Here is an 18513-nt window from a genome sequence, read left to right as displayed (position 1 = left end):
GAACTAACAATCTAATGTTGACCATGATTCCATTGTTGATGTTCGGAAAAGCCCATCTGGTTCACTAATGTCCTTTAGGGAAGGAAACTGCCATCCTTACCTGGATAATAAAATGTGAGGCTGGATGAACACAGCAGGCTCAGCAGCATCTCAGGAGCACAAAAGTTGACGTTTCGGTCCTAGACCCTTCGAAACGTCAGCTTTTGTGCTCCTGAGATGCTGCTGGGCCTGCTGTGTTCATCCAGCCTCACATTTTATTATCTTGGATTCTCCAGCATCTGCAGTTCCCATTATCACTGCCATCCTTACCTGGTCTGGCCTGCATGTGACTCCAGACTCTCAGCAATGTGGCTGACTCTGAGCTACCCTCTGGGCAATTAGAATGGACAATAAATGCTGGTCTAGTCTGCGATGCCCTTGTCCTGTTAATGAATTTTTAAAAATTATTATGGAGGGCAATATTTCACCCACAGTTTGCATCTCCCTTCACACCCGATTGTGTCAAAGCATGGTGCCATCCATCCATTCATTCCAAAGATAATGCTGTTCATCTTGAATGATGCTTTAATTTAAATACTGCTTAGTTAAATTGGAGCTTGGGAGTGTAAAAGAAGCCTACAATTGAGCTTATGGGAGCATGCAGCACACAAAAAAGGAAATAATCATCTCCAAGGTAATTACAAGTAAATCAGTCACACAGTACCAGGTGAAATTGAGGGAAAACATTCACGGAAGTCCAACTATCGCACCAAAGTACAATGGATGCATAGTTAGTGTTTAATTAGTTATCCAACCCACACATTTTTAAAGTGTAATCTGCAAGGGAACATCAAGGGATCTGTCAATATTTACAAGTGTTTTATTTCCTGCCTATCTGGGGCTGGCAACACAGCCTGCCTATAATTTTATGCCCCGTTTATTTCTGGCTGTTGAGCAATCATCATGACAAAGTCAGTGCAGTGAATTTTGCAACTTCTGTTTGCCAAAGGTCTCCACCAGGGGTTATTGGAGTTTATGCTAATATTTGTCGGGGTGGTGGGGGGGGGCCTGGGACTGTGTGTAGGTGTTTGTTGGAGGGTGCTGGGGCTGGGGTGTGTGTGAGTATTTGTGGGGGCGTGCTGGGGCTGGGGTGTGTGTGGGTATTTGTTGGGGGGAGCTGGGGCTGGGGTGTGTGAGCGTATTTGTGGGGGGGTGCTGGGGCTGGGGTGTGTGTGGGTATTTGTTGGGGGGAGCTGGGGCTGGTGCTGGGATGTGTGGGGTATTTGTTGGGGGGGTGCTGGGGCTGTGATGTGTGCGGGTATTTGTTGGGGGGAGCTGGGGCTGGGGTGTGTGTGGGTATTTGTTGGGGGGGCTGGGGTGTGCGCGGGTATTTGCTGGGGGCGGCTGGGGCTGGGGTGTGTGAGTGTATTTGTGGGGGGGTGCTGGGGCTGGGGCTGGGGTGTGTGTGGGTATTTGTTGCAGGGGGCTGGGGCTGGGGCTGGGGTGTGCGCAGGTATTTGCTGGGGGCGGCTGGGGCTAGGGTGTGTGCGGGTATTTGTTGGGGGGGTGCTGGGGCTGGGGTGTGTGCGGGTATTTGTTGGGGGGGGCTGGGGCTGGGGTGTGTGTAGGTATTTGTTGGGGGGAGTGGGGGCTGGGGCTGGGGTGTGTGTAGGTATTTGTGGGGGGTGCTGGGGCTAGGGTGTGTGCGGGTATTTGTTGGGGGGGGCTGGGGCTGGGGTGTGTGCGGGTATTTGTTGGGGGGGCTGGGGCTGGGGTGTGTGTAGGTATTTGTTGGGGAGAGTGGGGGCTGGGGCTGGGGTGTGTGTAGGTATTTGTGGGGGGTGCTGGGGCTGGGGTGTGTGCGGGTATTTGTTGGGGGGGCTGGGGCTGGGGTGTGTGTAGGTATTTGTTGGGGGGAGTGGGGGCTGGGGCTGGGGTGTGTGTAGGTATTTGTTGGGTGGAGTGGGGGCTGGGGCTGGGGTGTGTGGGGGTATTTGTGGGGGGTGCTGGGGCTGCGGCTAGGGCTGGGGATGCGGAGTGGGGGCTGGGGCTGGGGTGTGTGTAGGTATTTGGGGGGGAGCGGGAGCTGGAGCTGGGGCTGGGGTGTGTGCGGGTATTTGCGGTGGGAGCGGGGGCTTGGGATTGGGTGTGCACGAGTATTTGTTGGGGGGCGGGGGCTGGCATGTGTGCAGGTATTCGTGGGAGTGGGGGGTCTAGGTTGTGTGCAGGCATTTGCGAAGGGGTGCAGTGTGTGTGTGTGTGTGTGAGTACTTGTGGGGGGTGGTGGGGGTGTCTGTGGTGCGTGTGGGTATTTGTGAGGGGTTGGGGGCTGGGGTGTGTGCGGGTATTTGCAGGGGAGTGGGCGCCTGGGGCTGTGTGCGGGTGTTTGCGGGAGGGGCGACCAGGGAGTGCGTGCGGGTGTTGCCGGGGGGTGCGTGCAGGTATTTGCGGAGGAGGAGTCCACTGGGGCTGTGTGCGGAGGTTTGTGAGAGTGGGGGGAGGGACCGAATGCAGGTATTAGCACAGGGGGTCTGGGCTGTGTGCAGATACTTGCGGCAAGTGAATAAAGAAAACGCTCTCTCTGATGAAGGGTCTAGGCCCGAAACGTCAGCTTTTGTGCTCCTGAGATGCTGCTTGGCCTGCTGTGTTCATCCAGCCTCACATTTTATTATCCGCCTGCTCTTTTGTTGTGTTCCTCAGAGCTCCTTAAAACCTTTTCAACCCTGTATCCAATGGCTGTTTGTAAATTACAAGCGAATCTGCTCTCAACATCACCATCACATTCCAGATTGCAGCAGCTCACTGTGTCAAGATGTTCCAATCTCCCCTACACAATTTTTTAAAATTAATTATCATACCGACTGTTTACTAATCTTCCTCCTACTGAAAGCACTCGCTCCCTTGTACGCCAACGAAACCTCTCATCACATAAAGCAGTTCTATTACACAACACTGAAGCCCCTGGTAAATTTCCTGCGCACTTCCACCAAGGCTTTAACATCCTTCCTAAAAGACCAGGATAACAAAGTGTGGGGCTGAATGAACACAGCAGGCCAAGCAGCATCTCAGGAGCACAAAAGCTGACTTTTCGGGCCTAGACCCTTCTTCATTTTTCTGATGATGGGTCTAGGCCCGAAACATTGGCTTTTGTGCTCCTAAGATGCTGCTTGGCCTGCTGTGTTCATCCAGCCCCACACTTTGTTATCTTGGATTCTCCAGCATCTGCAGTTCCCATTATCTCCTAAAAGACTAGGACTGGTTTCAATATTCTATGGTGGGACAAATGTGAAAATGTGACAAAGATTTCCACAATGTTTCAAACCACTTTCCAGTGATGAAGAGGTTTTTGGAGTACGGTTACTGTTGTGATGAGGGAAACAGATTGGCCAATTTATGCACAGCAAGCTCCCAAAAACAGCCATGAATTAAGTGATGCAGGAATGTCCTCGAAAGGAAGTGGTAGCACAAAGACTTTTCAGGTGTGGAATAGGTATGTTTGATTTTACTGTGGTGACTGGACAACATGGCAAAGTAGACCACCTGCTATGATGGAAAAGGCTAATAATGCAGAGCCCAGGGGCTGTGATGAAAACAGAGAGACTGACGTCCACGGGGTTGAAATTGTGATCAGAGATAATGGGAACTGCAGATGCTGGAGAATCCAAGATAACAAAGTGTGGAGCTGGAATCCGATCAGATGAAAGATCTCGGCCCGAAACGTCAGCTTTTGTGCTCCTAAGATGCTGCTTGGCCTGCTGTGTTCATCCAGCTCCACACTTTGTTATCACTGACATCCATGGCCTGTTTGAGGGATCCTATGCCATCCAGTGGCTTGTATTCAGGAAAACATCATCTAAAACATCATCCTCTAAACTGCTCCATCGAAGTTATTGCTCCAGGAGACTAACACTAAGAAAGATATCTTTTTCTTCTAAAAAGAAGCAACTTAACCTGCAAATGGAGACAGTAGGTGCTGTCGTGTTGAAATGCACTCCGCCACTCTTGGCTCTCATGGTTGATCCCTCTCTCCCACTAACTCACCACTGGTCCACCAGAAGCTGAGGCAGCACCATGCAAACCAATTTCTAGATTACTGGAAGGGTCTAGGCCCGAAACTTCAGCTTTTGTGCTCCTGAGATGCTGCTTGGCCTAATGTGTTCATCCAGCTTCACACTTTTTATTATCTTGGAAACCACATGCTGTCAGTTTAACATTTTCCCTTGAGAATCTGTGCAACACGTTCTCGCTGGAGTACCAGACGAGATATAACTGCCCAAATGTCCAGCATGAGGTGTTGAACCCACAATATTCTGACTCTGAGGCGAGAATGCTACCTGTACAAAACCGAGATTTCTGATGAGGTTACCTCATGGGATGCAAGCAGCACAGGTACAACAACATAATACCAGACAAAACAGCATTCAAAATCTTTAATAATTGTCAGGCTATTACCATAAGGAACATTCTTGCCATCAGTGCCTTCACCCACACAAACAACACTTGCCTGCCAATGTGCTTTTTTAACTTTAGTTCTGCACATTCAACCCATACATTTAAAAAAAAAACACGAACAATAATCCATTTGGACATGGATATCTGCAATATTGTCAAAACCAGAAATACTGGTGCCATGACCATTATTACAGGGACCGTCACCAGTTTTCCTGATACCACCTTGGGTACTACTTGTGAGTTCTACTGGTGTATTCCTGAACAAATACTGGTCTTCTACTGGTGTTCATGCCGTTGCTTTTTCTCACACTATGCTGAATATTCAGACAGCAACACCCAACAGACTTGAATCTCAAAAGCTCCCCAAATAATCTCATGCACAAATCAGAATATCTCGAACTAATAGTGACGTTCTTTTGTCACATGATCCCTCATTTCACGTTCAAGTTTAAAAATCACAGGATTCCAGTAAATTAGCACCAACCAACTAGCCTGCACTAATATACATAGAACATTACAGCACAGTACAGGCCCTTCGGCTCTCGATGTTGTGCCGACCTGTCATACCGATCTCAAGCCCATCTAACCTACACTATTCCATGTACGTCCATATGCTTGTCCAATGACGACTTAAATGTACCTAAAGTTGGCGAATCTACTACCGTTGCAGGCAAAGCATTCCATTCCCTTACTACTCTGAGTAAAGAAACTACCTCTGACATCTGTCCTATATCTCTCGCCCCTCAATTAAAAGCTATGCCCCCTCGTGCTCGCTGTCACCATCCTAGGAAAAACGCTCTCCCTATCCACCCTATCTAACCCTCTGATTATTATACCTTTTTATTCACACGCATAGGCTTTAACAGAAAAACTACACTTTGCATTGAACAATGAATATGCCCCCATTGTAAATTAAAACAGTCCATTTTTAGGAATACCCAGAATTGAGCATATTATAGGGAGCAAACTACTGAGCAATCTGAGCTACAAACTGAAATTCTGAAAATAGGCCAGGGACCGTCAGTGGAGAGAGAAACAGAGTTGATGCTGCAGATCCACAGCCTACCTAATTAGATTTAGAGTTAGGTTTTATTATCTCAAGTACAGGAGTACAATGAAAGGTATATAATGTTGCCACCTAAGCTACAAAGTACCTTGGTACAAAATTGTCGTTACAGAAATAGAAAAATCAAGAAATAAGTTTAAAAAGTTCAGTACAGCAGTCTTCTCAGTATAAATGTTGCAAAATGAAGTTAAAATGTCAAACATTACAGTCCTATCTTAAGCTATGGGCCTACAGACACTCCAAGCTGGGCTTTCCCCATGAGGGCTCGCTTTCCCCTGCGTAGGGCGTGCTTTTACCCACACTGGGCTAAGTTGAAAGAGAGGTGTTGTGTGGCATGCTCAAGGCAATAAACAGCTATGAGACCTTGGCTATTTTTATGTAAGTTGGAACAATAGAAGCAGCCTGAATGGGTGGGGTCAAGCTTGCACAGAACCAGGATTTTTAGTTTTACTTTTTCAATTGCAGTTGTTGCTGGGGATCTTGAAGCTAGATTTGGAAGCTACAATTTCTCATTGGAGTGAAGGAGGATGAGAGGTGACTTGACAGAGGTGTACAAGATGATGAGGGGCGTAGATAGAATAGATAGCCAGAGACTTTTTCCCAGGGTGGAAATGACTATTACGAGGGGGCATAATTTTAAGGTGACTAGAGGAAGGTATAAGGAAGATGTCAAAGGTAGGTTCTTCACACAGAGTGGTGGGTGCATGGATGTGCTTTCGGTAGTGATAGTGGAGTCAGAAACTTTTGAGGCTTTTAAGTGACTTTTGGATAGGCACATGAAGGATAGTAAAATGTAGGGTACGCAGGGTAGATTAATCTTAGTAGGACAATAGGTCGGCAAAACATTGTGGGCTGAAAGGTCTGTACTGTGCTGTACTATTCTATTTTCTGTGTTCTAATACATCTCTCCCTCCTACTCTCTATCTTTCTGAGTTTTCTCTTAATGCTTTGTTCCTTGTGGACTGGAGAATTGCCTGTGAGACAAATACTAAATAAAAACTGAAAGAACTGCGGATGCTGTAAATTAGACACAAAAGCAGACATTGCTGGTAAAGCTCAGCAGGTCTGGCAACATCTGTGGAAAAAAAAGTCAGTTAACATTTTGGATCCAGTGACCCTTCCTCAGAACTGACGGTAGCTGGGAAAATGTCAGTTTATATGCGTTTTCCAAGCTACAGTCAGTTCTAAGGAAGGGTCACCAGATCCGAAACGTCAACTCTGATTTTTTTTTTCTTCCCAGACACTGCCAGACCTGCTGAGCTTTTCCAGCAACTTCTGTTTTTGTGCCTGTGAGACAATCTGGTTTACTGAATTTGCCTTTGCCAAGGGTGTGTTTATGGGATGTTACTACATTGCAAGAATTGTTGTTTAGTTGTTAAATAATCTATTATTCTGTTAAGTTTTCCAATGGGGTTAATTTATTCCAATTTCTTCTCTTTTATTGTATTTTAACCACAGTGTATGAATAAAGCATGTTTTGCTTAAGATTGGTAGTTTGACCAATCCAGAATTCAATGCCTGGCACTTACCTTTAAAATGAGAGAAAATTAGGGTCTAGGCTATCTTCTTAATATATTTTGAGTGGGTTTGGTCTGGTCCATAACAATATGCATCATCTACAGATTGTAGGTGACTACACTATCATCACTCACTTTGCACCAGGTTTGTAAGCTGCTCTCAATCTCTTCAAACCTCCTGACAAGAAACTGGGTCTGCCCTTGAAAGTTGCCAAAAGAAACCTCATGTCAGCCCACACCTGGTCATCCAACTGTTCCACCATTACACGAGGGAGTGACCCTGGAAAATATTAAGTCCTTCTCTCTCTCAAAATGTTTGCCAGAGATGAGGAGGTCCAACATGCTAACAAAGAACTCCAGAAGAAATGGAAGTCCTTGTGTTCCAGTCACTCTCCCCGACTGTGTTTCGGTGGCACATGAAGGTGATGGACCAATTCCACTAGCAAAACCTCGGCCACATTCTCCTGACGCAGTGTAAGGACAACTGAACAAACTCTACTGCCTGCCATGAGGTCACCTCCACAAGCAAAGCTCCTGAAAAAGAAACATAACTACTACAATGGACATTGGGTCTCAACCATCCAGACACATTGTCCCAACTACCATATGGGCAGTTTTCCAAGGCAGGGCTAAGATACTCAAGGCCCTCCTTGAAGCATGACAGCATTGAGATTGATGATTGGGAGAAGCTGGCTACTGATCATTCAGAATGGAGGAAAGCTGTCCATTGAGCTGCTTCACAGTTGTGTTCCAATGCCTTAATGATGAGAGTGGCAGCAACAGAGAAGGGAAAGTAGGGGAAGCAAATTCACGCACTCTGGATCTCATCATCACATGGGACATCCTGCCCCACACATCCAAACATCTGCAGGTGGAGGATCGACTTGTTCATCGCAGGAGGACTATAAAGAAATCCACACCCTCCTCCAGCAATATATCTCCTCAAATTCACAATTTTCTTGGGAGTGATTCTGGATGGTAAAGAGATATTTTCCTCATCATCTTCTCACCCGCATGTAACAGTAACACATTGAATGTCATTATCTTGTGAAACATCACTTCACTCCTGCACCTGATGTCCTCAGCACAGCAAATGGTTGGGCCAGGATTAGAAAATAAACCTTCTGCAGACAATAAGGTCAGTGTGTTTCAAACAGTGAAGTTGAGTCTTGTCAGTAGGGCACTGAATAATTTAAGGATTATTGAGGGAAATTAATAACACCAGACTGTGTTACATTATCTATAGCTGTCCAACTTCAACCGGCCCACATTATCATCAGTGTCTTGTGATTTACAGTTGAATGTTTTGAGTTGGTCTGCCTGAGGGACATTGGTTGGCAACGCCAATTGGGACTCCTCCATAAACTGGGCACATACAGATATCTCTCTCTCTCTCTCTTTCACTCTACAGTGCTGACCACCCCTTTTGGAGGGGAGTGAGTACCTCCTACTGCACAAGTTCAGCATTTCTCCCACCCCCTGGTGGACAACCTCCCCAGAATCACAGAATAATTATGATGTCGAAGGAGGCTATTCGATCCATTATGCCCTCATCAGCTCCATTAGAGAAGCCCCATCTTTCCCTGTTATATCTTCTGACATATGTCCCTAAAATTATGGCTGAATTAAAGTGTGGAGCTGTTTTGTAAGCTACTCAGTGACAAACATATTCATTTGTTTCCAGGTTAATACCTTTACTTAGTAAATGGATTGAGGGACATTCATGCAGATGCAGCAACGTTCAAGACCGAAGTATCATCGGATAGCTTCAATCCTAGTGGGATTTTGGAAGGAATTTATTTTATTTTCTTTCAAGCAGAAGATGAAACCCCTGATGACTGGTGAGCTTAGCTCCCATGCACCCTTTCTCGACTCACCTTGGCTTTCTGTGCCACGTCAGTCATGCTTGTTCCTGGCTCTTATGGGACCTTATCTCAGTTTAATTGCCTTCAGCCACGTTCCACACCTAAACAGAAATCAAAATTACTCATTACCCTTCAGCACTCGTTCCCATTATAAAGCTGCACTAAAATGAGTCAAACCAGCCACCCTATAGCCCAAGAGCACGGGAGGGTAGAGGCCACGCGACTGGACTGGTCATCTTGAGATGACATGAGGTCAGATTCCCCATGGCTCTGAAAATTCAAACTTAAGTTTTCAAAACTTGAATTTTTAATTCTTTAAATCTTTTCCCATCTCACCTTAAATCTACGCCCTCTAGCTTTGGACTCTCCTATATTTGGAAAAAAAAGCCTTGGTTATTCACCCTATTCATGCCGCTCGTGATTTTATAAACCACTATAAGGTCACCCCTCAGTCTCAGATGATCAGGGAAAATAGCCCCAGCCAATTCAGCCCCTCCCTATAACTCGCTATAACACAAACAGTCCAATCCCAGCAATATCCTTCTGAATCTTTTCTGCACCCTCTCAAGTTTGACAACACCTCTCCGACAGAAGGGAGAAAAGAGGTCTATGCAGTATTCTAAAAGTGGCCTCACCAAGGCCCTGTATAGTCATAACATGATGTCCTGCTATACTCAATATTCTGACCAATGAAGGCAAGCACCTTCACTACCCTGTCTACCTGCAACTACACTTTCAAGGAACTATGCACCTGCACCCCGAGGGCTCTCTGTTCAGCGACATTCCTCACAGCTCTGCAATTTAACTGAATAAGTCCTGGTATAATGTACAATCAACCATATAATGTCCTGGTTTGCCTTACCAAAATGCAACACTTCACACTTATCTAAATCTGCCCCTCCTCAGCCCATCAGCCTATCTGATCAAAGTCTTTTTGTCTTCTGAGGTAAATCTTCACTATCCACTGCACCAACAATTTTGGGGGTCATCTGCAAACTTACTAACCATGCCTCCTACATCCATATCCAGATCAATTATACAAATGACGAAAAGCAGTGGGCCGAGCACCAATCCTTGTAACATACCTCTGCTCACAGATCTCCAGAGTGTAAAGCAACCCCCGACCACCACTGTCTCCCAGATTCAAGCCAATTTTGTATCCAAATGGTTAGCTGGCTGATAAACTGAGGCCCCTGTCATTTCTCTTAGGTGGGTATAAGCAAAGTTGTAGGAGCAAAAGAAGAGGACATTCCCACTGAGGTCCGCACTGATATTAAGCCCTCAATGAACATCGTAACATTATGTCATTTTCATGTTCCTATTTGACAGAGCTTGTGGGTGCAAGTTGACTACTACATTTCCTACAAGACAATAGTAACTGCCCTTTATAAATACTGGCTGTAACGTGCTATGAGAATTCCTGAGGTTGTGAAACGTACAATATATAAATGCTCAAATAATTTTATTTCCTTTTCTCACACTTCCAATCAGGAGTAGTCATCAAATCCTTAGTGACATAATCTGTTGATCACCGAGAGACCTTGAAGCGCTACACCAGTATCAGTTACATCCTGGAATTAGTCACCACAGCCAGTCCTCCACAAAACACATAGCGGAAAGTTCACTCAATGCTACACTGTATCACCGTGTTGTAGTGATCTCCCATGTTCATTCTGCAACACTCTGCTGTCCTGCTCTTTCTTCTTCAGTTGCTTGTACATGGCTTCCTTTCAATAAGCAATAATGATTCAGGAAATGACTACGAGATGGTTTTTTGTCACTTCCTGAAGAATCCCCCACCTGTAAGCTACCATCATCCCTTAGGTTCTAATTCTTCTACCATCTTATAATAATTGTACCAATTTTCAATTTCAGTTGTGCGATTTTATTACTCTTGCTCTTTCATGGACTGAATTGTCTTTAAAAAAAGGGAAGAACAATGGTTTGAGATAGACAGAGTGAGCGCAGGATGAGCCAGTTCTGTAAACCATCAATAAACGAGACCCAATCTGAACTGAAATTAATATAATCAAATTAGCTGACACCAGTCAATCAGATCTGTATCTCATGTTTGATTTAAACCTTTCTGGAAGTTTCACATTTTGGGTTGAATGCACTTGCAGATGATTGAAGTTGACGGGGAGGGTGGGATTAAGCCAACCATGGGAACACACAAAAGAACTGTATTTCAGGCAACAGCTTTTCGGACAGAAAGACACAGAGAGAGAGAAAAAGAGAAAGAAAGAAAGAGAGAGAGACAGAGAGACAGAGACTGAAGCAAAAAGGTGTTCAGAACAGGAAGGCTTGCTGTTTTTTCTCTGTTTCTCTTACTCTCTCTTGAACGGTGGTGCTTAATGAAAATGTAAACTAGAAGAACATCCATTTACCAAAATTATGTACTAATTATGCCACTGCTGAAGGTGCAAGTCATCTACAAAAGGGTTTAAGTGAAAAGGAGAGGCTGGATATGCTGGGAATTTTTTCTCTGGAGTATAGGAGGTGGAGAGGTGACCCTTTTAGAGGTTTATAAAATCATAAGGGGTATAGGTGAGGGGAATGGCAGATGTCTTTTCCCTAGGGTGGGATATTTCAAGACTAGGAGCATGTTTTTAAAGGTGAGATGTGGAAGATTTAATAAAGACATAAGGAGCAATTTTTTTACACAAAGATTGGCTCGTGTATGGAATGGACTTTCATGGGAAGTGTTGGATGTAGGTGCAATTATAACATTTAAAAGATATTTAGATAAGTGCATGAATAAAAAGTCTTTGGAGGAATATGGGTCAAGCGCAGGTCGTGGGACTAGTTTGCTTGGGATTGTGGTCAGCATGAACTGATTGGACTGAAGGGTCTGTTTCCATGTGAATGACTCTATGAGTCTATAACTATGGTCTTAGGCTAAACTTTACACCCAAGCACTCCACTTTTAATCTGCACAATCTTGACCTTTCTTTCTGTACTAGGCGCTGTGCCTTTTTCAGATTTGAAACCTGTGTTTGATGCCACATTTTATCATTTTTATTAGGGTTATTTATTCGGCTGACATTTATTTTCCAGAAGGCAGCTAAAAGTGGTGAGAGTCTCGAGTCATATGTCGGCTACGCTAAGTAAGGGCAGCAGATTTTCTTCTCTAGAGGACATTAATCAATCAGATCTTAAAATAAAATCACAGACTGTAGTTATATGGTGTTTTATTCCAGCTTTTCTTTAAAATTCAAATTCCATCATCTTCCGTGGTAGGGTGTAAACGCATAAGATGATAAGAAACAGGAACTGGAATAGGCATTTGGCTCTTTGAGCCTGCTGCACCATTCAATTAGATCATGGTTGATCTGATTTTCCTCATGTCCACTTTTCAACCCCTTCCCCATAGCCCTACAGATCAAGAATCTATGTCTCTCAGCCTTAAATAAACACAAGGTCTCTTCCCCCATAGCTCTCTGTGGCAAGGAGTTCTAAAGACTTACAGAGAAAAGAAATTCCTCCTTAGTTGAATCTTAAATTTGCACCTGTTAATTCTGACACTGTACCCTCTGGTCCTAAACTCTCCCATGAGGGGATACATCCTCGCAGAATTTATTCTGCCAAGCCCCCTAAAGAGTTCTATATATTTCAATGAGAGCACCTCTCATTCTTCTAAACTCTAGTGAATAGAATCCCAACCTTTTTAACCATTACTTATAACGCAATCTCCTACCCACGTCCCCAGATCATTAGCCTCTGGATTACTGCGCAGTGACACTGTCACTATAGGTCCTCCACTACTATGACCTCCATTAGTCAGTGAGTAATAAAATTCCTGTTGCTTTCACCCAACAGAACATTGTTACTGGCTCCTTTGTTTTAAACTACATTTTAGTTGAATTGTGACATAGTTGCATGGCTAAAAAGAACTGAAAATTTTAGTTGTGTGTGGCTGAAAGGATTGGAAAGAAGGAAGTCAATGCCACTCCTCGAGATCTGGTCGTAACAGCTATCAGTACTAAACATTTGTTGGTTTCACCAATGGCCTTGCCCCTTAACTCTAACAATGGGATTCTAATCTGGGCAGGGAGGCAAATTGCAAAAAGGCATGCACACAATTCCCCTAACACTACCACATGATTTTCCATGGAATCCCTACAGTGTGGAAACAGGTCCTTCAGCCCAACAAGTCTACACCGACTCTAGGAGTATCCTGCCTAAACTTATCCCCCTACAACCCACTTAATCTACACATCCCCAAATACTGCAGGCAATTTAGCACCACCTAGCCTGCACATCTTTGGATTGTGGGAGGAACCTGGAGGAGACCCACACAAACACAGGGAGAATGTGCAAACTCCGCACAGAGAGTCGCTTAAGGGTGAAATCAAACCCAGGCCCCCTGGTGCTGTGAGGCAGCAGTACTAATCATTGAGCCACCGTGCCACCCTGACCTTGCTACCATTGTATCTCAGGTCCTGTGCAATAGGCCACAACACAATACACAAAATGGCGCAGAATGTGCTATACATAATAAATCATCGACTATAAAACACACTGCATTAAGGTAGAAAAACAGGAACAAAAACAGAGTTGCTGGAAAAGCTCAGCAGGCCTTGCAGAAGGAAAAACAGAGTTAACATTTCGGGTCCAGTGACCCTTCCTCGAATATGATGTACGTCATTCCATGGTGGCATGTCATTCAAAGAAATTAGTGCACTGGAGAAACATGACAAAAACTGAAGTAGTTGCTTGCAATATTAACATACAATTGTTTGATGTTGGTCCCTATTTAAGGTAAAGTCACCTCAGTCTTACCAGAAGACAGGACTCCTGTCTCCCGAGAGAGAGATGACAGTTGGTGGTTTAACCTGAGGGTAAGGGCAGAGGTTGAGCCATTGATGCCCATATCCTGTGAATGAATTTTCGAAAAAAAAACGCCCGTTTGTGTGGAGCAAAGTGCCACAAACACAAGCAAAATAAATGGCGACTGGGCCTGCTCCTTGTAGAGGGAGGATTATTAGCCGGGACATCAGGGAGTTTCACCTGTTCTTCAGCTAATGCTGTGGAATCTTTTACATCCCAACAGGACAGTCACTCACGGCCCCAGTTTAACATCTCATCTAAAAAAACAGCACCTCCAACTGGGCAGTGCCACAAGAAAACTGCAGTTGCATGCGAGCTTACATGATAGAACATAGAAGATAGAACATTACAGCACAGTGCAGGCCCTCCGGCCCTCGATGTTGTGCCGACCTGTCATACCAATCTGAAGCCCATCTAACCTACACTATTCCATGTACGTCCATATGCTTGTCCAATGACGACTTAAATGTACCTAAAGTTGGAGAATCTACTACCGTTGCAGGCAAAGCGTTCCATTCCCTTACTACTCTCTGAGTAAAGAAACTACCTCTGACATCTGTCCGATATCTTTCACCCCTCAATTTAAAGCTATGCCCCCTCGTGCTAGCCGTCACCATCCGAGGAAAAAGGCTCTCCCTATCCACCCTATCTAACCCTCTGATTATTTTATATCTTTCAATTAAGTCACCTCTCAACCTTCTTCTATCTAATGAAAACAGCCTCAAGTCCCTCAGCCTTTCCTCGTAAGACCTTCCCTCCATACCAGGCAACATCCTAGTAAATCTCCTCTGCACCCTTTCCAAAGCTTCCACATCCTTCTTATAATGCGGTGACCAGAACTGTACACAATACTCCAAGTGCGGCTGCACTAGAGTTTTGTACAGCTTCACCATACCCTCTTGGTTCCGGAACTCGATCCCTCTATTAATAAAAGCTAAAACACTGTATGCCTTCTTAACAGCCCTGTCAACCTGGGTGGCAACTTTCAAGGATCTGTGTACATGGACACCGAGATCTCTCTGCTCATCTACACTACTAAGAATCTTACCATTAGCCCTGTACTTTGCCTTCCGGTTACTCCTACCAAAGTGCATCACCTGTGTGCATGATATATGTATTTTTATATTCATTCACAGGATGAGGGTGTTGCTGGCTGATGCTGGCATTCCTTGCCCATCCCTAATTGCCCAGAGGGTAGTTAAGAGTCACCCACGTTACTGTGGGTCTAGAGTCACATGTAGGCTAGGCCAAGTAAGGATGGCGTTTTCCTTCCCAAATGGACATTAGTGAACCAGGTGGGTTTTTCCTGACAATCAATAGTGGTTTCATGGTAATCATTCTTAATTTCAGCGAATTGAGGGGCAGCACGGTGGCTCAGTGGTTAGCACTGCAGCCTCACAGCGCCAGAGACCTTGGTTCAATTCCAGCCTCGGGTCACTGTCTGTGTGGAGTTTGCACCTTCTCCCCGTGTCTGCGTGGGCACCCTCCGGGTGCTCCGGTTTCCTCCCACTGTCCAAAGATGTGCAGGCTAGGTGGATTGGCCCCATAGAGTCCAGGGATGTGTAGATTACATGGGTATGGGTACAGGTGGGAAGCTCTTCAGAGGGTCAGCGTGGACTTGTTGGGCCAAGGGGCCTGCTTCCTCACTGTAGGGATTCTATTCTATGAAATTCCACCATCTGCCATTCAAACCCAGGTCCCCAGAACATTATCTGGGTCTCTGGATTAACAATCCAGCAATAATACCACCAGGATTTTGCCTCCCCAGCATACTCAAATCTCTAATGCAGCTCAAACCAACAACCTTCTAATTTACAGTAATCTCTACTGCTAGCGTATTAAATGTGTACATGTTAGCATCACCAGTTCTGGGGTTTATTATCTTGTTTTGATTTGGGATGGTTAAGAGTATTTGCAAGAAGCTTTGCATAGCTTTTTGATGTACCTGTACTAATTTTAGATTGACACAGTTGGAGCTGAATCCTTTTGCACCTCCCTCTCTAATTGCTAATTAGAGTTGATGAGCTGTCATTGCTAATAATATACATTGACCCACATATTATCACATGAACTTGGTTTCTACCTGGTTCCAAAAATAGTACTCCTGGAAGATTATTAGTCCAAATCTTTAGTTAGATCTACTTGACTGATACTTTCTTTTGCCCACAGTTTCGAGAGTGTACACTGTAGGTAGTAAGATAACAAGGTGCAGAGCTGGATGAAAACAGCAGGCCAAGCAGCATCAGAGGAGCAGGGAAGCTGACATTTCGGGCCTAGACCCTTCTCCCAAAAAATCCCTGCTCCTCTGATGCTGCACGGCCTGCTGTGTTCGTCCAGCTCTGCGCCTTGTTATAGAACATAGAACATAGAACAGTACAGCACAGAACAGGCCCTTCAGCCCACGATGTTGTGCCGACCATTGATCCTCATGTATGCACCCTCAAATTTCTGTGACCATATGCATGTCCAGCAGTCTCTTAAATGACCCCAATGACCTTGCTTCCACAACTGCTGCTGGCAACGCAATCCATGCTCTCACAACTCTCTGTGTAAAGAACCCACCTCTGACATCCCCTCTATACTTTCCTCCAACCAGCTTAAAACTATGACCCCTCGTGTTAGCCATTTCTGCCCTGGGAAATAGTCTCTGGCTATCAACTCTATCTATGCCTCTCATTATCTTGTATACCTCAATTAGGTCCCCCCTCCTCCTCCTTTTCTCCAATGAAAAACATCCGAGCTCAGTCAACCTCTCTTCATAAGACAAGCCCTCCAGTCCAGGCAGCATCCTGGTAAACCTCCTCTGAACCCTCTCCAAAGCATCCACATCTTTCCTATAATAGGGCGACCAGAACTGGACGCAGTATTCCAAGTGCGGTCTAACCAAAGTTTTATAGAGCTGCAACAAGATCTCACGACTCTGAAACTCAATCCCCCTGCTAATGAAAGCCAAAACACCATATGCTTTCTTAACAACACTGTCCACTTGGGTGGCCATTTTAAGGGATCTATGTATCTGCACACCAAGATCCCTCTGTTCCTCCACACTGCCAAGAATCCTATCCTTAATCCTGTACTCAGCTTTCAAATTCGACCTTCCAAAATGCATCACCTCGCATTTATCCAGGTTGAACTCCATCTGCCACCTCTCAGCCCATCTCTGCATCCTGTCAATGTCCCGCTGCAGCCCACAACAGCCCTCTATACTGTCAACGACACCTCCAACCTTCGTGTCGTCTGCAAACTTCAATCCCCTCATCCAAGTCATTAATAAAAATTACAAACAGTAGAGGCCCAAGGACAGAGCCCTGTGGAACCCCACTCACCACTGACTTCCAGGCAGAATATTTTCCTTCTACTACCACTCGCTGTCTTCTGTTGGCCAGCCAATTCTGTATCCAGACAGCTAAGTTCCCCTGTATCCCATTCCTCCTGACCTTCTGAATGAGCCTACCATGGGGAACCTTATCAAATGCCTTGCTGAAGTCCATATACACCACATCCACAGCTTGACCCTCATCAACTTTTCTAGTCACATCCTCAAAGAACTCGATAAGGTTTGTGAGGCATGACCTGCCCCTCACAAAGCCGTGTTGACTGCATTTAATCAAGCCATGCTCTTCCAGATGGTCATAAATCCTATCCCTCAGAATCCTATCTAACACCTTGCAGACGACAGACGTGAGACTTACTGGTCTGTAATTGCCGGGGATTTCCCTATTTCCTTTCTTAAAGAGAGGAATTACATTTGCCTCTCTCCAGTCCTCAGGTACAACTCCAGTGGAGAGCGAGGATGCAAAGAGCCTCGCAAGTGGCGAAGCAATTGCATTTCTCATTTCCCAAAGCAGCCGAGGACAAATCTGGTCCGGGCCTGGCGACTTGTCAATCTTAATGTTTGACAAAATTTTCAGCACATCAGCTTCCTCTATCTCTATCCATTCCAGCATGCACACCTGCTCTTCAAAGGTTTCATTCACTACAAAGTTCGTTTCTTTCGTAAAGACAGCAGCAAAAAACTCATTTAGGACTTCCCCTATCTCCTCAGACTCCACACACAAGTTCCCTATACTATCCCTGATCGGCCCTACTCTTTCTTTGACCATTCTCTTATTCCTCACCTAAGTGTAAAATGCCTTTGTGTTCTCCCTAATCCGTTCTGCCAAGCCTTTCTCGTGCCCCCTCCTGGCTCTCCTCAGACCATTTTTGAGTTCCTTCCTCGCCTGCCTGTAATCCGCTAGAGCTGAGCTTGACCCTAGCTTCCTCCACCTTATGTAAGCTACCTTCTTCCTTTTGACAAGAAGCTCCACTGCTCTCGTCATCCAAGGTTCCTTTATCTTACCCCTTCTTGCCTGTCTCAGAGGGACATATTTATTCATCACTCGCAACAACTGTTCCTTAAACAGTCTCCACATGTCTCTAGCGCCTTTACCATGGAACAATTGCTCCCAGTCCATGCTTCCTAACTCATGTCTAATCGCATCATAGTTTCCTCTTCCCCAATTAAATATTCTCCCATTTTGCCTAATCTTCTCCTTCTCCATAGCTATGTAGAATGTGAGGCAGTTATGGTCACTATCACCAAAATGCTCTCCCACCACAAGATCTGATACCTGCCCCGGCTCGTTTCCGAGCACCAAGTCTAGAATGGCCTCTCCCCTCGTCGGCCTGTCAACGTACTGCGTTAGGAAACCCTCCTGAACACACCTTACAAAAACAGATCCAGTCAAATCTTCTGCTCGAAGCAGGTTCCAATCAATATTGGGAAAGTTAAAGTCACCCATTACAACAACCCTACTACGTCCAC

At 45.2% G+C, this 18513-nt stretch overlaps 1 protein-coding gene across 8 annotated transcripts in view; it reads right to left on the bottom strand.

The window, feature by feature from the left end:
• Positions 1 to 18513, bottom strand: part of nexn (nexilin (F actin binding protein)) — a 98536-nt gene that overhangs the window by 46525 nt on the left and 33498 nt on the right. For 6 of the 8 annotated variants that reach the window (XM_048538605.2, XM_059648131.1, XM_059648130.1 and 3 more), the window contains exon 2: positions 8892 to 8980. The exons of the other annotated variants lie outside the window; for them this stretch is intronic. In XM_048538605.2, the coding sequence (XP_048394562.1) occupies positions 8892 to 8918 (27 nt within the window). In that variant the 5' untranslated portion in view covers positions 8919 to 8980. The remainder of the gene's footprint in view (positions 1 to 8891; positions 8981 to 18513) is intronic. 8 annotated transcript variants of the gene reach the window in all.

Source organism: Stegostoma tigrinum, chromosome 8 (assembly GCF_030684315.1).
Source record: "Stegostoma tigrinum isolate sSteTig4 chromosome 8, sSteTig4.hap1, whole genome shotgun sequence".
Lineage (NCBI taxonomy): Eukaryota > Metazoa > Chordata > Chondrichthyes > Orectolobiformes > Stegostomatidae > Stegostoma > Stegostoma tigrinum.
The sequence above is the reverse complement of the archived record's forward strand: the minus strand, read 5'-3'. Positions and strand labels throughout refer to the sequence as shown.